Below are 22,268 nucleotides of genomic sequence, written 5' to 3'. Positions count from 1 at the left end.
GATTCCATGACCCCAATAACCATTCAGCATATCACTCTTTCTATGAGACTTGTGATGCAGTACCGGCAAAATAAAATAGCCATTTGAAGAATTATAAAGCTTATCTTGATGCTCCAGATGCTCACTTTACGACTTAGTTTGTCAAGATGTTAAATGACAAACTCGAGTTTGATGAGGTCATGTTTCTCAGGTTTACTGTAGTCATCGAATAAAGTGTGCCAAGATTGTTTCATACATGTAGGTGCTGTCTTAAGCAGTCCATAAATTAAAAAAAGAAAGAAAAACTTTGAAAAGAGTCACGAGGTGCTTTCAGGTTGCTTGCGTCAATGCATCTTCTTGCCCCGATAGTATTCAGTTGCATTTTTTTTTTTTAATTTTGGTCTTCGAGACCGTTTTGTACTGACCAATATGCCCACCCAATTTTAAAATGACTACAAAACTACAAGACTGTTTTTTTTTTTTTTTTTTCCCATCTGTGTGAAAGGCAGGCAGTCAGTCATGTGAACCTGTGACATCAAAATCCATCAAATCCCTGCCCCAAAGAGAAACTTTTAAGCCACTCTTAAGTCTTTTCACCAGGAAAATTTAGAACAAAAGGGATTTTGTGGCGGGAGGAATGCGCATGCCAGACTGTCAAGCCAAGAATTCCTACAAGACAAAAAATGGGCCGTCTATAAAATAGTCGACACACCGTAGAGAACTGAAGGTCCTTTATTTTAGATGCCTCTTGCATCTCAAACAGTTCCCCCAATTTATTCTATGGAGTGATTCATTAAAAACAACAACACTCTGATTCAAGGAAACACATGATGTGAACAGACAAATGTCAGGTTCATGCATATAACTGAAATCACAAAAATATTCAATTAAAAACAAGAATATAAAAACATTGAAAACCCCACAATGACATCTGACATTTATTTTTTTGCAATTGGATATCGATTCCGACTGACATTATAATGTTACCCACATAGAAAATATGTTTATGGCCTCTCATAATGATTCCTGAAGAGCTCTTGGAAAGTTGCAATAAGAGTCTGGTCACGAACCGTAAAGCCGAGCCGTGTTCTTAAGGCAACTTTGCGCTTTGTTGCGCAACTTCCTTTCTACTGCATCTGGCGCGAGTGGTAAGTTCTTTTTCCTGGCTGACCAACCGTTTTGTGTTGAGTGGCTGTCAAGGCTGCCATACAATAAGTGGTTAAAGTGGTTATTTATCTTGCTGAGATGCTTTGAGCGAGCATTTTCACAATCACGCACTCTGTTTTGAGGTAGCCCCTGCAAGACTGCAGCTCGCCAAGCTAAACATGGCCTACATTCAGACCTCCCACCTCACAGGGACCCAACATAGTTCTGCACTTTTTCCAGCCACACCCCAAACGAGTGCAAAACCAAAATGTCCGACCGACCAACTCGTGTCAATGACGTAAAGTGCCTGCATAACAATCACAAAACAGGGGGTGAGTTAGAAAAGAACAGCGACAAATCACAATGGGGGTGGTCGTAAGAATAACAAGTAAACAGAAATTACAGTAGGATATCCACCATTTTTTGTCACCTGATACAAAATAGCTTTTCGGAATGCTTCAAGACACCTAAGTGGATTTCCCTTGCCTCTTCCTATCACACCACACGTATGAAAGTGGACTTTGGTAACTGAGAGCGATCGATGCGGCGGCCGCATACTGTTTTGTCTTTTTTTTTTTTTTTTTCCTTCCCGGCTCAGTACATATAACTGCTGACATCTTTACCTGAATAATTTCACCACGCGTAAAAGACGAGAGATCCAGGTGTTGCTGTTTGGTTAAAGTCACGGAAAAAAAAAATTGAAACGCATCATTTGTACCTTAGCGCAGGACGGTGACTACAAAAAAAAAAAAAAACTGACACTTGAGGCACCATCACTACTACACATTACTTTGCGTGTTAGGAACAAGAGAAACAAACCCCCTTCAGCTGGATCTTTGGATTAGTACGCAGCTACATTGGCAAGCTTTCACACTTGGACTGGCTACATGTGAAGAACGTTAGTAACGCTGGAGTAGGCTGTCGGCCATTTCTGTTTGTATCGTGCTCAGTATATACACCAAGCGTGGCCCGTGTGTAAAGCAGTTAGACGGCGTTGGTAGGCGAGGGGCTTTCGTCCGTCTCAACGTTCTGCTCCGGCGAGCAGCACAGGAACAGACGATGGCCGAGACTCTTGAAGGCAAAGTAGAAGTACATGGCGTGGCCCGCCGCCACGAACGACACCGAGATGATGACCAGCAAGCCGAAGGCCTCCGGGTTGGGCGCCAGGATCACCATGATGAAGTGCAGCAGGTCCAAGAGGTAATTCATGGAGTTCTGGACACCGTTGATCACGCCTCGCTCCGACTCGATGACATTCTCCTGGATCAGCTGAGTCACCGTCAGGTCAAAGGACCACAGGCCTGGTTGGGCGGAAAAACGTCACGGCTCAAAAGTCTAGCACGGCCAATGGAACTTGGATTATTATCATTGGCATCAAGGGTTGGAGGTTATTGCTCTGACGTGCCTGGTACAGTCACCAGGGAAGGGTTGAGGTGACTAAAGCTGGCTTTATGTTGCAAGTACTTCAGATTTATTGCTCTCAATTAAGATCAGGCGGCGTCAAGAGAAGAAAACTTCCAAATGTGTCAACTTACCGACCCTTGCAGCAATGACGCCAGCAAACAGCAAACTAACAGACATGTAGGACTTGATGCTCGGTAGCTCTGGGGTCGGCGCGCTGGTGGCGGTCACGTTCCCGCCGGTGAGGGCGATCACCAGCTGCTCGGCCTCAGGCAGCGACTTCTCCCCGACCAGGTGGGAGTAGACGTCTTGGAAGGGTGAAACGCTGAGATCCAAGGGGCTCCCGGGAGCGAAGACGGAGAAGACGCACAGCATGAGGCAAGAGAGCTGCGCCACGCCGGAGATGAAGCCCGTCCGGACCAGGCCGCACTTCTTTCGGACCCACGTGAAGGCGACCGTGCCGCAGATGCCCGACACGGCCGAAGCGCCCATCAGGAGGCTGAGGACCGAGCCGTTGAGGCCCTGCGTGTAGGCGTAGCCGGTGGTGATGCAGTCGAATCCCAGCACCGTCATGTAGAGGAAGGCCAGGGACATGCCGGCGAAGAAGATGCTCTGGTTGTAGTACGCCTTCCAGCCGGCCTTGAAGGTGCGAAGGGGTTCCGTCACCTGGTGGCAACAGCCTTGTTCTTTGGGGGCTACGGTCTTGACGTTGGCGTTCATCAGCGGTTGAGAGGACTCCTCGGGACTTTGGCCTGTCTCGGATTCTGCAAAACAGAACTGAGGATTACTACCGGTGACTGCCGAGGGTTCCGCCTATGGACACCGTGGCATTCCGGGGCTGGTGGCTCCAAATGTTGCTGGAGATACCTTTGACAGGGCTGAGTTGTTTGAGCTCCTGTTGGTGCTCCGCCTTCTGCCCGGCTTTGACGGCCAGCGCCGGCGTCTTCTGGTAGACCTTCCACAGCAGGGTGTACTCCAGAAACATGGAGAAGAGGTTCCAGCCCGAGATGAAGCCGCAGCCGATGAAGTGCGAGCCGAAGGCCATGATCTGGCCCACCAGCATGGGGGCCAGGATGTTGGTCAGCTGATCGATAATCCGCACCGTAGCATTCATATCTGGTGTCGGAGTGAAAGGTTTATTGGCTTCTGGAAATGACGGTTTGATTACAAGCGCAAGTCCAAACGGAGGCTACAAAGTCCAACGGAGCTGTGATAAAGTATCACGTGAAGGCCACATTTATGAAACGCTGACCTGCCAACTTGCTGCTGTCCTGACCTGCCACCACCACCACCCAGTCCCGCTGGATGGTGATGGACATGGCCGTACTGGCCAGGTTGGCCATGTTGGCGATGCTGATCACCAGAATGTAGCAGGTGGTCTGAAAAATAGACAAAGGAATTGCTCTTACCATCGTGGGAGAGTTAACGTCTGTGTGCGGGGAAAAGAAATGGATACCATAGAAAAATATAGTCCAAGTGCAGAAGGAAGTTGATACGGTTATTACAGCGGTGCCTCGAGATAAGCGATGAATTTGTTTCCCGTCCAAATGGCATGATTAGTTTTTGGGAAGAATTGGCACCATTGCTGCTTGTTGTGAAATGTGTTAATGGGGGACTTGCCACTGACTTTGTTTATCTTGTGTACCAGCCAACACAGCTGCTGCTGTTGCTGCTGCTGCTGCTGCTACTACTGCTACTGCTGCTGCTGTCTGGTCAGAATAGCAACAAGAAAAATGCATCAACAGGCCTGGCCACATTTCACCGTGTGTCATATGACCGGCCTTGAAGAACTTGTTGGCTTCAGTCAGACCCCCAACTTGGAGTCGTCCAACAAGTGTAAACATGCCTCTGGCACTGTTTGCTTTCTGCTTTTGTTGCTTTGCTTATGGCAAGGTCGTCTTATGAGCCAGTGACTCTCCGGTTACAGTATTTATGGTAGATTCCGGATGGAAGGGTCAAAAATAATACAGACGGGGGAGTACATTAGCGAGCGGAGGGTCAAACTGTTGTGGGTGAGGTGAAAGGGCAAAGAAAAGCTTGCGGGGAGTTCACGAGTTGAGCGTCTTACCAGCAGCCACCCATTGTAGGCCTCCACGAGTTGCTCTTTGAATCGGAAAACCACCATGAGGATAATCCCGCACAGCATCACGCAAGTGTTCTGGACGATCAAAGACATCTGGGCCACTGCGGGTGAGCAAATCCGACTTGAACATATACCAAAGTCTGGCGGGGATTTTGCAAACTGTTCTATAAGCGCTTCGATTGCATTCCTAAGAGGCGCCTCACCTTTGAGTCTGGGATTCCTGTCCACCCAGTCGCCAATGATGGCCCCGAGCAGCAGCACGGAGCCGGCCACCACCAGCCCGTACACGGCCGTGAGCAGCAAGCTGTTGCCGTACAGCTCCACCAGGAACACGGCCACGGCAAAGTTCCACATTCGGTCGCCCTGCAAGTTGAAATCAAAGCTGGTCTGAAAGGTGGAAATGACTCGCATACAAATGGCTTGCTCTCGGCCGGCCGGCCGGCGAGCGTGGAATGAAACGGCCGCTTTTGTTAGCAGCCCTTTATCGTAAAAGGCTTTCTGGACATTTCGAATGTAACAAGAACGGTCAACTTCGAGAGATTCGCTTCATTAAATATTTGAAAATGTAAACAGACAGGCGTAGTCATTATTAGGAACATGATCGTGTCTTCAAATGAGAAGCATTAGTTATTCATAGCATATTGCAATGTTATTTAAAGGTGATATTTTGTATTTCAAATGTGTGGGTCAAGCTGTCACTTTCATAAAGGATGGTGACCTTCGAACCTTCATTTAACCCAAATATTGACTTTCAAGATTGAGTGGTTGCCAGGCAATGGTTGCGACAAACGACCGACCGACCGACCGACCGACCGACCGACCGACCGACCCCTCACGCTCGCATTACACTCAACGACACATTTGCTTTCAATGTGGGGGTCGAGAATTCAAAGTGTCATGCAGGCGTAATAACCACCACTGCAGCAAATTCAAAAATGGCTTGACTTACCCAAGTGGACAGTGCATGTCCCAAATAGATGAGGAATTTTGCTGAAGTGAAGAAATCTTGAACGGATTCTGCAGGGGGGAAGGAAAAAATATGGATGCGAGAAATTCATTAGAAAAATATATGACGGGCAAAACAATCACAAAGCCACTTGCCACCTACCACAGCATGTCTTTTTGGCTCGAGAATTTTCCATGTTTAAAAAGAGGTTTTGAAGGAAGCGCTAGAACCTTTCTTTTTTTTGTTTTTTCCTCGCGTTACTGAGCTCGGCAACAATTGAGACAAGAAAATGAGCAACAAAAAAAATTGCAGGCAACGTCTCTTTCTCTCGTTTTTCTCCTCTCCAAACTTAGCTATCACTGTAGCTGAAGTCGGAGAGAAAGGCCTCAATTAGGCGGCGAAAAATATGGAAAAAGCAGCCGAAAGCCGTTTCCCTTTTCGTGTTGTTGTCTCCCAAACGTCACTGGGCTGTGAGCGGCTCTCTTACTCTGCAGCGGCTGCTGTGTTTACGTTCTGCTCGGATTTAAGCCTTCTCCACCCCCACCCGACGTGGTAGCACCCACCCCCGTCCCCAAGTTCTCGTGTCACGTGATAAGATGTCTTCTGCCTGGGAGTCACCTGATGCTGTCATGACGCCGTTCTTCTACTCGAGTCAATGCAAAAGAACTGAGCTGGTTCTTTTTTTTTTTGCTCTTTGCAATTCATGAAAGGATCATCCAACTGGACAATGGAGCTCACCCATTGAGCAGAACATTAGAGGAAAGGACTGGTCCAACTGGGCCAACCAGGTGACCAAGCATGCTGTAAGCGGCCACACTGGTCAGTCAGTGTGTCTGTCAGCATTTAGGAATGACTTGCATTGTGTCGCTGTCAAAAACACACCCTTAAAACAATGTCAAGAAGCCTGAAGTGTTTGGGGAGCCTGTCAAATCCCAACAACAGCAGCCGAGTGACCAAAAGTGCACACGCCTGACCTTTTGGGTTACTCACGTTCGGAACATGGTCACGGCCTTGGCGCCTGCATGGCAGTAAATAAACAAGAAAAAAGGTCACTGTGCGTTTGCTTTTATTTGACAATGTTTGCTTTCTGGTTTCCATGGAAGAAGATAGTCAACATTTGACAGCTGTTTGGGATCGATACATCTTATACAGCTTATTACGCAAAGCTTACACAGCTGTTTTTTGTTTTTTTGACACTCTGCATGTCTCAGGGGGAATTATATCCATCAGATGAATAGAGCCTATCCTGCAGTCATCGGGCAGAAATAAATGTGTTGAATAGCGACTTTGACGTGTTGATATGGTGTATATACCGCCCTCTTGTGGCCAGAAGAACAAATCACAGCTTCATCGGGCTATTTATTTTCGGAACGGCATATTGATACTATTCACTAATATTGTATTCTTCTTGAATGTTTATTTATAGTCGTGCTGTTTTTTGTCATTAAAATAACAGTTTTCATTGTAAGTATTTTTAAAAAATACGTAAATGGCCGGCTCCTTTATATAGCGAGCGCATCCGTAAAGGAATTCGCGTAGACCGTGTGCCCTTTCCTTTAGTAAAGTGTACTCGGGTGTAACCTTCTCCAAAGGTTGCATTGTTTTTCTCATCATCAGCTGTTTTTGGAATGAGCGAAGTACTTCCGGGTCACCTCGCTCGAAGAGGTAAGCAAAGTTGCTAGGCGAAAACAAGAATCCGAAAAGGCTCGGATCCTCCTCATCATGCCTGCTGCTGTGATTATGGAAGAAAGTTTTGACAAACTACTAGAGCAGTGTGAAGCTCAAGAGCTCGAGGTACATGACGAGAAATGCCCGAGTTTGTGTGCGTCTTGTCCCTGCTCATACTTTAGCTTGGAACGTTCTGCGGCTAACAGTGCTCGAGTCGATGGGTGTGATAACACGAGTCACGTTGAACATTTCTGTTCAATTGTCGCTTTTGTTACATTTCGTGTGTTTCCTTCACCAGCTTGTCGGTGAGTCGTATAGTTGTGGTGGGCATTCGTAGCATCGTTTTGCGAAGCGGTCATTAGTTTTGTGTTTTGGGTACGTCTCATTGATCGATATCAGACCTATAATTGTCCATACTTGTCAACGTCAGTGCGATAGAGTCCAGTTATAACAACCATGTTTCCTTTTCGTTTCTTTTGTACTTGTCTACTTCATGACTAATATATTATTGTTTTGTTCCAACAGGCGCCAGGAGGCATTACGACCCCTCAAGTATATGCGCAACTTCTGGCACTTTATTTACTACATAATGATATGTGAGTTAATGTGTCATTAAAAAAAACAAAAAAAGAATCAGTCGATTAGTTTACTGAATTGTCCTTGTGTCTTGTACAGGAATAACGCCAGGTATCTCTGGAAGCGGATTCCACGGGCAATCAAAGCGGTACGAATCTTGATGTGCTGCACAGTTCAACCAGTGTAACGAAAGAAAGTTCATTTCTGACCATTTCTGGTGGCTCCATGGACCTTTTTATGACTAAGGTGGATTTTTCTTTCTCGCACTCAGGCAACTCCTGAATTAGCAGCAATTTGGACAGTTGGCCAGCACATTTGGCAACGAGATTTCCCCGGGATCTACACATCCATTGCAGCTCATCAGTGGTCCGAAAATATTCTCCCGGTAATGGAGGCCCTGCAAGGTATGTTTTGCGCTCTGACAGCGGGGCAATGTGTCTATCACGGTGCAGATGAAGGAGAGATGTTCTGAAAACATGTATGCACATGGTGAAGCTGACCTGTTTCAAAATGTATTTTTGGTTGGCGTGTTTGATTGTGTTCGCCAGCAGGGGGCGCTAATTGAACACTGCATCAAGCCAGCGAGGACGGCAGCTTTCTAATAGGAAATAAAACGGTTGTTTTTATCCAGCTTTGAACACCAACACTAGTTTAATTTCACAGCAAACATCAACTGAAAAAGTTTGAGTTCTTGCATTCACATATATCTATCTATAATTTGGAAAATTTGCATCATGTGGCGAGCGTGGACTTGTGCAAGCGTTAATAATAGCGTCTCGGTCATGTTTGCGGTGCCGCCTCGTGTTGATGTGCCAGTGGTGTGTTGAAGCTGATGTACAGTTTGTCACGAGACACTTCGTGGAACTCGCAGGATGATCATTGCAACGTGTTGACGGATGTGAAATCAAAACTTGACTTTGGAATTGCGAGTAAACAAAGCTGCTTTATCCCCATTTATATTTAAATCTTAGGGTTAGTTATACAGGCTGTTTGCTTTTTTCTTGACAATCACACCATGTGTTTGCCGTTCAATACCCAATAAGATCATCAAATTGACTGTGCGCGCAGAGCGCCACAACCCAGTAGAGATCCGCAATTCTTTTCCCATTGTAGCTGTTCAACGCTCAATCAAAGAGTCTTTTGCTGTAGTTTTGTCGTCAACTTGGATTTGCTATCGTTTACGTTTCTCGCCAACAAATATTGTTAATCGCTCATCTCTACTGGATAAAAGAAGAAAATCTTGTTTGGCAACCGTGTTTGTTTCTCATAGAGGCGTAACAAACAAACAAACTTGTGAAAGCTTGAGACACACCTTCTTGTTTGGCTTCCTTGGACGGCGGTCACATGCAGCCTGTTTATTTCACAGTGCGTCCACCATGTCCAGCTCTCACTTTGGATGCCGCGCACAGCCAACTGGAACGCATGCCGTGACTGGGAGGGTGGGGGCATTTCTGTGAAAAGTTCCTCGAGCCAGCGAGCAGGCATGTGCGCTTTGGTTGGTTGGATCAAATGTCAGCAGCAGGAAGGGAGGTGCTATAAAAAGGGTCAGCCGTCAGTTGGCCAGCCAGAGTAGATCCCAAAGTCACCTAGCAGAAGGACCCCCCCCTGAGAATAAGGCAGCGTCTCGACTGAATCCTTTCGAAAACTTTTTACCCCCCCCGTGAGGTCGCACATTAAATCGCCCTCATGGACGTCCAGAGGACCGGATCGTTGGTTCGCCCTCCTAGCCCCATGGACAGCCTGGAGAAACAACTGAGCTGCCCCATCTGCCTCGACATGTTCACCAAGCCGGTGGTCATCCTGCCCTGCCAGCACAACCTGTGCCGCAGCTGCGCCAGCGACCTCTACGACTCGCGCAACCCCTACCGCTTCTCCGGCGGCGTCTTCCGCTGCCCCACCTGCAGGTTCGAGGTGGTGCTGGACCGCCACGGTGTGCACGGGCTCCAGCGTAACCTGCTGGTGGAGAACATCATCGACATCTACAAGCAGCAGCAAGAAGTGAGCGGCGGCGGCAACACGGAAAGCTCCCTCAAGCCCAAAGAGTCCAAGGAGCCCAAATGCCAGGAGCACGAAGACGAGAGAATCAACATTTACTGCAAAAGCTGCCAGACCCCGACCTGCTCCATGTGCAAAGTGTTTGGCCAGCACAAGGACTGCGAGGTGGCGCCCCTGGAGAGCGTCTTTCAGAGCCAGAAGACCGAACTGAGCAACGCCATCGACGGCCTGGTGGCCAGCAACAGCCGCCTGCAGTCTCTGCTCATCCAGATGGAAGATGCCTGCCGCAGCGTCCAGGAAAACGCCCAGCGCGCCAAGCAAGGCCTGGCCGAGCGCTTCGACCTGCTTTACGCCGTCCTGGAGGAGCGAAAGACCGTCCTCCTGGAGCAGATCGGCAAGGAGCAAGACCAGAAAGTGGCCACGCTGCGGGCCCTGTCCCAACGTTACGGCGAGCGACTCCAAGCCAGCACCGACCTGACCGACTCGGCCGTCAGGGCGCTGGAGCAGAGCGGCGCTGCCGAGTTCCTGGTGGCGGCCAAGGGCCTCATCACGCAGACCAAAGACGCGGCCAAAGGCTCGGCGGGCGAAGAGCGTCCCGAGCCCGGTTTCGAGAAGATGGATCATTTTGCCGTGTCGACGGAGCACGTGGAAGCGCTGCTAGCCAAAATGGACTTTGGCTCCGACGACGAAGATGATTTTGACGATGCCGAGGAAGAAGAGGAGGAATGATGGACAATGACGTTCTGACAAGAGTACGGCGGGCGGACGGGCGGGCAAGGACCGGGCCATGTTAACAAAGTCGCGGGAGGGGTGAGATGGGTCGGGCTCGCGTCACTCGCCAGTACTTTCAGTGCAATATTTAACAGCAATGTGGAATACATTCACTTTCCTTTTTATACTTTTGTACTTGGAACCACTTGAATGTTGGATAAGAGCAGATGTCAAAGATGTGTTGCTTTTATTTCAAATGTAGCTGATGCTTAGAGACATTTGCCATCGCTCACTTTGCTTGACTTACTCGTTACCCCAAATAAAGCTGCATGATACGAAATTGTGAAACGTCTTTCTTGTCGCCTCAGAGCGTCGCTAATGGCAGACCGTTGTTCTTTACGAGTCTTTGGATCGGAGCGTCGCTTCGGGCCGCCGCATTTAAAAATAAAGGCATCGCTATGTGCTGTCCGCTTTGCCTTTGCCGGTGAAATAGGGGGGCTATTTTTAAGAGGTGAGAGGCTGAGAAGTGATAGCTGACCGAGAATAGACGGCCAGAGAAGGACAGGCCGGGTCCTGTCAAGCTCTGGATAAAACTCCGCTCCCCCACTCTGACATCTTTTCTCAGCACGCTTCAACCCAAGTTGGGAGCGTCAAAAAGGGCGATGCAGTTGCCGCTCTTGTCATCGAGAGACCGCGCTAAAAATACGTGTCTGCTCTGCGACTGGGTTACAGAAAGCCCCTTGAGATGACCTGCTTGGCCTGCTTGCTCACTCCTCCTCACCAGCAGTTCCATTAATAACCCTCACGTCATGTCAAGATGACCCACTTTAAAAAAAACAAAATGTTGATGAGCTTCGCACAAGCATCGTCGTTAACGACAACCGATGGACACCGCAATCAAAACTCGACAAGTGTAGACAGGACGTTTGCTGGCCGGTAGTCTGGGAAAAACAGCCTTGACAAATCTCGGGGCTTCTCCACCAGCTGTCTTTCCTCATCCGTCGACGTTATTGTCACGGCCGCCGCCGCGCTCCGCGAGCGAGCTGTTGATACACATAAGCGAGGTTGCTAGGATACCAACAACGCGGGGCCGCAACCCCGAGCCGTTCAGCTGGCGGAGGTGAAGGTGCAGCCGACGCATTTCGGGCCCCCTCGCACTTGACTCTTATCTCCTCAAATGACGGCGGCTTGAAGGAAGCTTTGACATTTGAGACAATCCAGCCCAGGGTTGGCCTGCGGCCCGTTTGCGGCCCACGCTTAACCCCAACCCTCCCCCTCTCGATTTGAAAAAAATTAAACAAAGATGGTAGGACAATGAGCTCTGAAACACGGGGGAAAAAAAAGTCCAAATGTTTGTCTGATTTTCCAATGCAATGAAAATATCAGCGTCAATACTTGTTTTGCTGCCAGTCCGATTTCATTTTTATCCTTTCGTCATGTCAACAATTGATACAAATAGGCCCGCCAGACATGTTAGGCGTCCAACTGATGTCATGATGTGTTTATCGTGCTTCCCAGAGAGTACGCGACAAAGGGCCTACGGGCTGGTGGCGCAGGCATACACGTCCATAACGGCCGAAGATTTCGCCGCCTTTGTGGGCTACTCGGTGGAAGAGGCCATCAAAGGTAAGTGGCGGCAAAGTCAGCCATTCGGGCATTTGACTTGACCACTTGTGTTTGCCTGAAGGTGTGGTGAGTCAGGGCTGGCAGGCGGATCCCACTACCAGGATGGTGATGCCCAAAAAGCCAGGTAGGGTTTGTTGTTGTTGCTGCTTCTCCTATTGTTTAAATCGTCATCTGCTGCACACATGTTCAGCATCCACCTCGCCAATTGCTAAGGCCGAGTCATCTCATGCTAGTTATCATCTAAATCACTCATGTGTCTGGTCGGGATGAGCCTGACGTGAGGCAATGTTGCTCTTTCAAGTCAACTCAGTCACCTCTGCGTGGTTAAAAAAGACGCGGAGGTGGCGTGAGATCGTTTTGCCCTTGCTGACACCTGAGTTGAAACACGTGGCGCTCGGTCATAGTGGCCAGTTAAAATGGTAGCCATGTAAAGAACGCATGACTCAAAGCACTGTGTCGTCTCTATGTTGTCCTCCATGCAGATCCTCCCCCCGTTTCGTCGGTTCCCAACGAGCAGCAGTTGGCCAGACTCACGGATTACGTGGCGTTCTTGGAGAACTGATCACCTGAACAAATGTTTGTCCTTAGATTTTTGTTAAAAAAATAAATAAAATACTTACAAACACTCTGGTGTGAGTATTTCTTTTGATCTCAACCAATTGAACACCATTTAAAAATGTGGGGTTTTCAATCGAACTTGATATATACTTAATCAGGTGGATGTTATGTGGTAAAAATAAATTGAAAATTAATTTGAAAATAAAAGAACTTTTTGGGCTAATGTAATTGCTATTGCTGCCCTTTCTCCCATGTCTTGACATTAGGAAAGTGCAATCTATAGATGGTTGCTAATACACGTGCAACTCCTGAGGGTCTTTTGTGCCATGCATGCATGTATTGCGTCTGGTTGACAGTCTGCATGCCAGCCAGCCAGCTGCTGCGTGAGAGGTGACCGGACTCCCTGCTGGCTTTGGAGGATGTCCGCCAGAACTAAATTTGCTTCCTTGTGACACGTGCAGATAAAATTCACACCGATGATAGCAGGAAGCAGAACTTTATTTGTGTTTTTGTATTTTCTTTTTCAACCTGTAGGGGAAGGCTTGCGTCTAAATGGGGAACAAGATCACACGTTCAAAAAGTTGGCTTTATTGACTTGCATCATTACACAGGTAAGCAGTGCCAATGTGTTAGACCGAACTTTTATCAGTTCCGATCATTTTATAGGTGTTCGTTTGAGAAACGCGATTGTTTACACTTTGCTCATATGGGAGTTTGCGGGTGGCTAATGCTATAGTGATAGCTGCCATACGCACGAGGCTATTTCATGTCAAAATAGGCGGCTCTTTTAATGTTTCGAGTAAATTTACGGATCGATATGGAAGGGAAACATAGGTAAGCAGTACCAAGGTGTTAGATCGAACTTTAGTCAGTTCCGATCATTATATAGGTGCTCGTTTGAGAAACGCGATTGTTAACACTTTCCTGAGGCTCATGGGAGTTTGCGGGTGGCTAATGCTATAGTGATAGCTGCTATACGCACGAGGCTATTTCATGTCAAAATAGGCTGCTCTATGAATGTTTCGAGTAATTTTACGGATCGATATGGAAGGGAAACCTAGGTAAGCAGTACTAATGCGTTAGATCTTACTTTAGTAAGTTCTGATCATTATATAGGAGATAGTTTGAGAAACGCGATTGTTTACAATTGGTTTTTGGCTAGTGGATGCATACCGCAACCCTAGTCAACCTCAGTTTGTTGCAGTATCGCTTCTATTTTATGCGCCTTATAAGCCAGTGCGCCTTATATATGGACAACGTTTTAAAATGTGCCATTCATCGAAGGTGCGCCTTATAATCAGGTGCGCCTTTTAGCCCGGAACACACGGTACGCGTTTTTTTTTTCCTCTTTTTTTTTTGTAGAAGTATTTTGGAGCATGAAAGCCAAACCTGTCACATTGCGCACATCTGACTGAACGTTGTTGTCATTTTGCAAAGGTGTGAAGAGGACGAGAATGGTGCACGTACTTCCCACTTTGGCAATGTGCGCACACACGCACGCACACACACCTGTCAGCCACGAAAGAGTGCATGGCGCTATATAAAGCTAGCGAGATTGTTGACCGCTGTGCAACCTCATGCCATACTTTGAGCAAAGTGTTTTGATTGACTTGGTATAGTGTTGGCCAATGAGAGACATCCAAATGTTGATGTTGACATTTGAGCAACCAGGTCGTGCATTCAGCGTTACAATTGGAGAGATTGTTGACACTTTTTCTACATCAAAATGTGTTTTGATGAGTTGATGTTGAGGGTTGAGCAGAATCACTAAAGTGCAATGAAAGATTTATGCACCAAATGAAAATTAGAAATGTCAACCACTTTTTTTTTTTGCAATATTAAAATAGGTTTTAGTGCAAACGGAAATGTTCAGTGTTGGGCAACCACGTGTTGAGTGTAAAAGCAGATCTGACTTTTGCGACATTCACTTCAAATGTGTGGGTGTCGGCGAGGTCATCTGAAAGACAAGCCTGACTTCGGGTCCTGTTGCTGGGAGCTGTTTTTGTCGCTAGTCAGTAACCTGATGCACTCAAATGAAATTTACACGTTATTATGATTATTAAAATCCATCGAGGCATTCATGCTGTAAATGTTTGTTTTGAAATGGACACCACCGAACAACTCCTTGGATTTCCTCACGTTTACGCAAATGTTGAAAGAAAATGTGTTACAACAAAATATTAGAACAAATTACTGTACAAAAATACAGAAATGAAAACCAAAATATTGAAGGTTACACGTCATATAGCTACATATGGAAATATATAAATATAATTATATGAATATAGATATTGGTAACGTCACCTGTTTTATAAAGATGAACCTCCACGCCACTAAATACAGTATTGTGTTGTCGAATGTCCAGCGCTAGAGGGCAGTCTTGTGCAAATATTGCTGAGTAGTTAACATAGATTGGCACAAACTCTCTCACTCAAATGCAGGGTACGAAAGTTATGAAATGGAAATCAAAGTCAAAGTCCGCTTTATTGTCAATTTCTATTAAAGTAGTAAAAATATCAGGGACAAAATACATGTTTGATGAAAAATATATAGTACATAGTTTCAATTATGACACATCTGACAACAAATGCAAATATTGAATAATATATACAATTTTAAAATATTAAAAAACAATTTGATCCTCAAAAATACGACAACAAGAGGGGTAAGAAAACAAAAATATGAAACAAAGTTCCCCCAAACAAAAATGTTAGACAAGAATAACAGATTTTTAAAAGGATATAATATTATAGAATCTATTACTTATTTATAGAATGCAGTTAAGTTTAATCAGGGGAAGAAAAAAAAGATGAGTGGACCCATCTCTCATTCCTGCCTTTTTCCATTTGCTACCACATTGGGGAGTTGTTTAATATGTCGGTCTCAATCCACAGTGAAAATGTTTCCATGTGGGAAACAAGATGAGTCACGACCATGCGAACGTGGGAGAATCAAAAGCGAGTGGAGATGAGAAAAAGATGGAGGAGAAGAAGCCAGGGGAGTCCGTCAGAGCAGGGGAAAGGGGCTCAGAGGGTCCGGTAGGAGCCAAAGAAAAGCGGTGTGTAGGAGGAAGAGTACTCCAAACATTAATTTTGCGACACTCAGTAAAGTGAGCCGTGATGAGTCGGTGACCTCGTATGACCCCATGTGGCCCCATCCAGTTGAAGCTTCAGTAACCCACTGAAATGTGACTCGAATGCTTGCATTTAACCAAATAAAAATGAGGGGGGAAAATCCGTTTGATGGGCTAATGCGGTGAGCCTGCTGGAGTCAATGTAACTGCTTACTGCTGCTCAATGTGAAAGTCATTTACAGCCCCCTCAACTTTTTATGGTGCTTGCTGGAAAGACGCATCGCCAACAGTGTTAGTCATGGTTAGAACGGCTGCGTGTGTGTTGCTTTGGCAGTTTGGTTTGGGCTTCACAGTGGGCGGGACAGTGGTCTGTCATTTTTATAATTAGGCTGTCAAGCCAACCACAAGGACATGATGAGTGGAATCATCCTGAAATTGTTGATATTAGCAGGCACTTTGATGTTGCTTTCTAATCAGATCGCGCGTCCAGTCATGTGACTTCGTTTTCTTCCGTAGGTGGACGTGCGGCCCTTGAATTTCTGACAGCGATTATTTTGCTCCAAATGTTCCGAATGTCTTGCAATTCCATCGTACCACGCGCACATTCAAGCCCAGAACATAAACGCCTTCGCGTTTCAAGGTAAGACCTCGAGTGGGAGTCTGTGTTTTTCATTTCAAATGTTTTTTTTCTTCTTGCTTGCAAGCCAGAGTTGAGATGTTAATTGAATGGGGAGTAATACAGGAAATGGAGAGTTTATCGCGTTAGTATTTGAAGAATCCCACGAGATGTAACATCTGGAAAAACTGCTCGGTTCAGAAGAGAGAGAAAAAAAAAAAAAAGACGACACATCCGCTTGGCAGAACAAATTAACTTTTTGGAGCGTGCATTCATTTCCCACATTTTGTATTGCTGAAAATCTTGCTCCAACTAAAAGGTGTACAATCCACTTTTGAAGGTGAAGTGATTTTGGCAAGATGTCAACCAATATCAAGCGACTGTTTTTTTTTCTTCATGTGTGTCCTTGAATAATTTCAGAGGTACAAACAAAATTTTGAACTGGATAACGTGGTCAAAAAAACAGAAATGGATTGTTTATTAGAAAGTCTGTTTTATTTTGTTTTTGATAAATCAGATGAATCACAAGTTTCCGTAAATGAAACAAAGAACAAAGACAGCTGAACAAATACATTCTATCTTGATATTACTTTGGTTTGTTTGAGGCAGTGGCTCTTGTGTGCACTTCATCTACTTGCATTCTAGCGCCTGCTACCATTTTGAATACAAGACTCGTGTCAAGGTTTTGTGTGTGGCTATCGATATACGACATAAGAAGCTTAGTGTAGTACGTAATTCATGCAAATCTTGAAATGGATGGAACATATTTTACCGCTGAAGTAAAAAAAAAAACTGCACTACGATAAATCGGACGACTTGACTGTACAAAACAAAATGCACATCATTACCATCTGCAAAACAAACACTAAGTAGCACCAGTAGCTTTTAAAAAAAACACACAAAAAAAACAAATATCATGCGGCAAATGGTGTTGTTTTTCATTTGTGACGAGGGAACTGAAAGAAGTGAAATGACTAGCTGAAGCTATCAAGTCCATTTGTGTGGAATCCAGTGCAGCCTCCATTCGTACAGTATGACCAGTGTGGTGGATGGTTCTCCTCAAAGCGGAGGGACGGCGGCGGGCTGGCTGGCTGGCCACGGGTGCCACGCGGCCCCTTATGTGCTTAGCGAAGCCATCACCCCTTGCTTGATGGGCGCTGCTGACAAATAGACAAGGTCACGTGACGTCCAGCCAAACATTAGATTGGCCATACTGCAGAATGTGACTTGTTACCTGGTTTTCCACAAGCCTTGGTGCACTGTTCATGCGTGTCGAAGCGATTCTGGTTCCCGCCGCAGCCTCCGTACCAGAAGCGCGCGCAGCTGTTGCTAGGCACGTCGTAGTGCCACTTAAGGACAAACTTGGCGCACGTGCCCTCCTCCTTGGGGAGCTGGCAAATGTGTACGGCTGTCAAGGCCGCTGTTGAGAAGCCAAATACAATCATTGCCCAGTTACATTTGGACACGATAAATGTCAAGCAATGGAAATATTTGAGGATCCAACCTGGAGCTGGTTGGAGCTCCGCCGCTTTGGCTACTTGCTGCTCCTGGGGTTCAGGCTCCGGCACTGTGAAAGTGAATATGCAGATTTGGGAGTTATTGAACCAAAGTGATGGGCGAGCCAAAAGTTAGGCCCACTGACCTGTGGCTGGTTTGTCCAGTGGCGTGTTGACTGGAGCGGTGATGACTTGGCTGCTGATGATTGGTCGCTGCGCCGCTGCCTCTGTCAGTGACACAACCGGCAATGTTCATCATCCGCAGAGCCTCATTTAAATATTCATCATCAGTCGTTAGCAAGCGGCGTTGTAACGATGGGAAGTTTGGGAACTGACTGGTGGTGACGACGCCTTTGTGGGTGGCGAGCACGTGGCCGTCGGCGCCGTGGCCCGTCACCACGGTGTGGTACGTCTGCCCGCTCTCCAGCTTGTCCACGGACAGCTCGGAACCCGACACGTTGGTCTTGAGTGCCAAGGCGTGGTCGCGCAGTCGCGTCACCGTCACTTGGAAGTAGACAAAGTTCTTGGGGTCCGGGTTGGTCCAACGCAACTTGAAGCCGCTACGCGTCACGTTGGACACGTGAAGCTCCTCGGGGTCCATCGCTGAACACAAACAAAAGCAAGCAAGCGACATTTCATCATTAGTGGGTTTCCCCCCCCCCCCAGTGTTTTTCTCATATTTATATTTTCCCGATCAATATTCTTGTTAATGTTTACTGTACATCAGTTTTTGCTTTAGTACAAATTGATCTCACCTTTGTGCTTTACTGGATGAGATTCCTGCTGCTTTTCGTGTTGTTTTGTGTGGCTCCTGTAAATGGCAAGATCACGTGGAAACCTTATGATGATGATGTTAAGGGGAAAAAAAAAAAAAAAAGAATCAACACAACAATAGCTCACTGGGGTTGGCGTGCCAAAGTGGTGAAAGGGTTTTTTAGGGGCTGGTCACTCTGGAACCACTTGCAGTGTTTGGACACTTCAGGGGACATGAAGAAAGCGTTTTCAACTGCAATGGAAGAAAAAAGAATTAGAAAGTGCCAAAAACACTCCAAAATATTATGACAGATCCCCAAATATCCCAAATCTACAAATGAGAGGAAATAACATTAGGATACAATAAATCAAATTGTAGTAAAACAAACTTACTGCTGATGTACTTGGGCAGCATCTGTCCAAAGGTGAGCAGGTGCTTATCGTAGAACTGCGAGATGGTGTCCAGCCTCTTGAAGAAGATGTCGCTAGGCTCGCTGGCCATGCGGGACAGGATGCCAGCGTCGCGGGCGCTCAGCTTCTCGCCCACGCCAAAGATGACCAAAAAGTAGCCTCTGCACTTGATGTCGATGGCCACGCGTACCAGTTGCTCCTCGAGCTCCTCCACGCCGCCCGTCACGAAGAGCATCAACACCCTACGTGGCCGCTGCAGGGGTGCCTTCTCAAAGACGTGCTCCACCGTCCACTCCATTGCGGCCGCCAATGAACGTCCGCCTTCCAGCTGCGGCGTCTTGTCCAGCAGGAACTTGACGATGCCCTCCGCCGACTGGTGCTCGGTCAGGCCGATGTCCACGTGGACGGGAATCTTGGTGTGGTTGTGGATGAACTGGTAGGGCGCTTGCTGGAGGACGGCCACTCTGGCGTGGTGAGGGGACGTCTCGGGGCTGGAGGACACCTGCAGGTGCTCCACCATGTGCGCGATGTAGCGTTTGATCTCGGTGAAGACGGCGGGGTACGTGCTTTCTGAGCTGTCCACCACAAAGCTCATGTCGATGTCCACGTCGGTGGTGAAAGACCTTCTGTCTCGACCGGGCGAGGGCGGGATGTAGTCGCACATTTGGTCAGGGGCGCAGATGTCTGCAAAAGAGCAAAGCCCGCTCTCTTCATCTGTGCTTCTGAAAACGTGTTTTCCATCTAGCCCCACTTCCAAGATTATAGACATAACATTTCTAAGATTCTTCTTCTTTTGGCTGTTCCCACTGTCTTTAGTTAAACATTCTTACCGAAACAAAGATGACAGTTCATGACTTTAGTCATGACTGAATCAAACTGGGCACTTCCCGGGTTGGGCATGATGATGACCTGGGCCAGAGCTGTGTTGTTCACCTTGTAGGGCAAAATGACAACATATGATTAAAAAATGGGACTCTCGTTGGTTCGTCGGCCTCGAAGACCTTCAAAGCCCCAAAGCAAAGAAAATCCCAAAGCCGGGCAAAAGTGTTGCGGTATGGCTCCGCATCAGCATTACCTGCAAGGCTCTGGCGAGCGCCCTGTCGTCACTCTTGACCAAGAACAAGGTGGCGATGCCGGCGTCGTGGAGGCGCAGCGCGGCGTTGGTGACGGCCTGGGTGTTGGCCACTGAGCCGCCCACAAAGAAGACGGCTACCTTCCTGACCAGGAAGCCGCTGCGTACCCTCTTGAAGGTGTTGTACGCCACGAAGCTCATGGCCGTCTCCAGGCTGCGCCGCTTGTTGGTCTGCAGCGTCTGCAGGCCCTCCACGTGGCGCAGCAGCGCCCGCTTCTTCAGCGCGTCGCTGAAGCGCACCTCGGTGGTCACCTCGCTGTTGTAGAGCGCCAGGGCCACGCGGGCGCCTCGCGGACAGTTGCTCTCCGACACGGTGAGGTCCTTGACCAGCCGCAGCACGGCCTCGCGCATGCCGTTGAAGGCCGGCCGCCCCACGTCGTTGGACGCGTCCAGCACGAAGGCCAACTCCGTCGGGTACAGGGGGCACTCCAGCTTGCCTGGGGAAGCCCACCGACACGTTTAGTTTTTCACCCACCGTGGCTAAAAATGAAAACGGTGGCGTTTGCTCCTTACCGTAGCAGCAGGCTGTTGACGAAAGGAACAAAAAATGAGTGCGGCGTACATAAGAGAGCATCGATTGTTCAAGCGAGACTTAAAAAGGACAAATTATAAAGGCTGCCCATTTGAAAGAATTCTATTTTGTTTTCTATATATTTTCTCATTGTTGTAGTAATTAAAATTCAATATTTGTGCTGTGTTTTTGCATGCTGTGTTGAACGCCTGAGACTTACGACAATTGTCTTTGATCTTCTTGACGAGGTCGCATTGCTAATGACAAAAAAGAACACGTGACCTCACTCTGGAGCTGTTTAAAGTAAGCAGGATGATGACGATGATATAAAGTACGCCAAACGTACCACAACTCCCGGTCCTCTCGGCCCCTTCAGACCCTAAAGCGCCAAAAGCACAAATGGTGATGCTAAAGTTTGGACAAGATCAAGATTCCCGGATGAGGTGCGAGTGAAAGACGTCGCTTACGTAAGGCCCCGGATAGCCGACCTCTCCCTTCTGCCCGATCGTTCCGGCATTTCCGGACACGCCCTGCCGGAAAAGAAATGTCATTCTGGTTTCCGCTTTGGATTCACACGGACAGATAAGCATCAGAATTGAGAAAAACGAGTGAATGCGTAAAAGCAAGCGCCTAGTTTACCCTCTGTCCAAGATTTCCTCGAGGACCAGGTGCACCCTTGGGTCCTGCGTTACCAGCTTCTCCCTGCATGGTTGGAAAAAGAAGCAGGAGTGCAGTTAAAGTTATTTGCTAGCAGGTGGAAATGTTTTTTTGTGGAATCAGTTCAACACCTAGTTGGCAAATAATACGAAACGGAAAATAGTCCTTTGCTCACCTTTGGCCCCGGGAACCCTGGGAAGCCTTCATCACCCTAGAGATGAAAATCAATCGGTTAGGGTGATGTCCCATGACTTGTATATTTCAAAACGATCTCAGCATGAAGTCAAATCTGAGCATGTTAGCAGTACAAACAACGAGGAGACAAAATGGACTTGCTTTTCTTCCTTTGGGCCCCGAGATGCCGAATCCATCCCTGCCATCTTCGCCCTTGGAGAAAAACACGACACTTACTTTTGAGCTGCCCGCCATCTTTCATCAGCATTACAAATACAAGATCAAAGATGACTTACAGACTCTCCGCGGAGTCCCAACGGTCCGATGACGCCTTTAATACCTGGATCTCCAGGCTCTCCCTACACGACCCCAGACAAAACAGGATGGATAGACAAAAAAAAACAAAAAACAGTATAAATTAGACATCTCTCTTCGGTACGTATGGAAAAATGTGATCAGGCTGTTTTCTTTGGTTCCATCTGTGGAGCATTGCTGTTTTCCTCCAATCTATTACACATGTGCTCAGTAACATGAGAGAGAAAATGAGCGAGGCTCAGGCCCCGCGTGTTTAGAAATTAAACAAGGCTGTCGCGGAAGGAACACAAAGGCCCGCCAACATTAGTTCCAGTGTGTACCTTGCGACCGACTGGTCCTCTTCTTCCCTTTTCTCCCGAAGCACCAGGGCTTCCCCCGGGTCCCTGCAAAGGAACAGCACTTGATTCTAGATTCTTTTCTCATAATTCTACACACAGCATC

General features: G+C 47.3%; 5 protein-coding genes across 8 annotated transcripts in view; 3 read left to right on the top strand and 2 right to left on the bottom strand.

Annotated features, from left to right (window-relative positions):
- Positions 1 to 696: 696 nt before the first annotated feature.
- slc40a1 (solute carrier family 40 member 1) lies at positions 697 to 6,057 on the bottom strand. Its single transcript, XM_085919853.1, has 8 exons — positions 5,718 to 6,057; positions 5,559 to 5,626; positions 4,813 to 4,972; positions 4,595 to 4,710; positions 3,779 to 3,905; positions 3,394 to 3,642; positions 2,661 to 3,290; positions 697 to 2,426 (listed from the first exon to the last, which is right to left on the bottom strand). The coding sequence occupies exons 1-8, from the start codon at positions 5,749 to 5,751 to the stop codon at positions 2,110 to 2,112; spliced, it is 1,701 nt and encodes a 566-aa protein (XP_085775979.1). The 5' UTR covers positions 5,752 to 6,057; the 3' UTR covers positions 697 to 2,109.
- Positions 6,058 to 7,130: 1,073 nt separating this feature from the next.
- cops8 (COP9 signalosome subunit 8) lies at positions 7,131 to 12,755 on the top strand. The gene is made up of 7 exons (XM_085919857.1): positions 7,131 to 7,349; positions 7,749 to 7,819; positions 7,899 to 7,947; positions 8,071 to 8,203; positions 12,024 to 12,131; positions 12,193 to 12,255; positions 12,614 to 12,755. The coding sequence occupies exons 1-7, from the start codon at positions 7,278 to 7,280 to the stop codon at positions 12,691 to 12,693; spliced, it is 576 nt and encodes a 191-aa protein (XP_085775983.1). The 5' UTR covers positions 7,131 to 7,277; the 3' UTR covers positions 12,694 to 12,755.
- trim63b (tripartite motif containing 63b) lies at positions 8,070 to 11,987 on the top strand. The gene is made up of 2 exons (XM_085919856.1): positions 8,070 to 8,203; positions 9,166 to 11,987. Exon 2 carries the CDS (start codon positions 9,486 to 9,488, stop codon positions 10,521 to 10,523), a length of 1,038 nt encoding a protein of 345 aa, XP_085775982.1. The 5' UTR covers positions 8,070 to 8,203; positions 9,166 to 9,485; the 3' UTR covers positions 10,524 to 11,987.
- A 335-nt stretch (positions 12,756 to 13,090) lies between the features above and the next one.
- Positions 13,091 to 22,268, top strand: part of mlphb (melanophilin b) — a 58,726-nt gene continuing 49,548 nt past the window's right edge. For all 4 annotated transcript variants that reach the window (XM_085919814.1, XM_085919811.1, XM_085919813.1 and 1 more), the window contains exons 1-2: positions 13,091 to 13,300; positions 16,279 to 16,402. The gene's annotated coding sequence lies outside the window, so the exon portion shown is untranslated. The remainder of the gene's footprint in view (positions 13,301 to 16,278; positions 16,403 to 22,268) is intronic.
- Positions 16,852 to 22,268, bottom strand: part of col6a3 (collagen, type VI, alpha 3) — a 39,276-nt gene continuing 33,859 nt past the window's right edge. Inside the window, exons 46-64 of the mRNA XM_085919820.1 lie at positions 22,148 to 22,210; positions 21,809 to 21,871; positions 21,675 to 21,725; positions 21,514 to 21,549; positions 21,321 to 21,383; positions 21,149 to 21,211; positions 21,028 to 21,060; positions 20,902 to 20,938; positions 20,684 to 20,695; positions 20,114 to 20,607; positions 19,869 to 19,971; positions 19,021 to 19,722; positions 18,775 to 18,880; positions 18,630 to 18,685; positions 18,211 to 18,477; positions 18,021 to 18,101; positions 17,883 to 17,945; positions 17,613 to 17,798; positions 16,852 to 17,535 (exon numbers count right to left, since the gene is read on the bottom strand). Of these exons, the coding sequence (XP_085775946.1) occupies positions 17,495 to 17,535; positions 17,613 to 17,798; positions 17,883 to 17,945; positions 18,021 to 18,101; positions 18,211 to 18,477; positions 18,630 to 18,685; positions 18,775 to 18,880; positions 19,021 to 19,722; positions 19,869 to 19,971; positions 20,114 to 20,607; positions 20,684 to 20,695; positions 20,902 to 20,938; positions 21,028 to 21,060; positions 21,149 to 21,211; positions 21,321 to 21,383; positions 21,514 to 21,549; positions 21,675 to 21,725; positions 21,809 to 21,871; positions 22,148 to 22,210 (2,520 nt within the window). The 3' untranslated portion in view covers positions 16,852 to 17,494. The remainder of the gene's footprint in view (positions 17,536 to 17,612; positions 17,799 to 17,882; positions 17,946 to 18,020; positions 18,102 to 18,210; positions 18,478 to 18,629; positions 18,686 to 18,774; positions 18,881 to 19,020; positions 19,723 to 19,868; positions 19,972 to 20,113; positions 20,608 to 20,683; positions 20,696 to 20,901; positions 20,939 to 21,027; positions 21,061 to 21,148; positions 21,212 to 21,320; positions 21,384 to 21,513; positions 21,550 to 21,674; positions 21,726 to 21,808; positions 21,872 to 22,147; positions 22,211 to 22,268) is intronic.

Source organism: Syngnathus leptorhynchus, chromosome 9 (assembly GCF_054491065.1).
Source record: "Syngnathus leptorhynchus isolate UIUO chromosome 9, UIUO_Slep, whole genome shotgun sequence".
NCBI classification, from domain to species: Eukaryota; Metazoa; Chordata; class Actinopteri; order Syngnathiformes; family Syngnathidae; genus Syngnathus; species Syngnathus leptorhynchus.
Note: the sequence above shows the minus strand (reverse complement) of the source record. Positions and strands in the feature narration are given on the sequence as shown.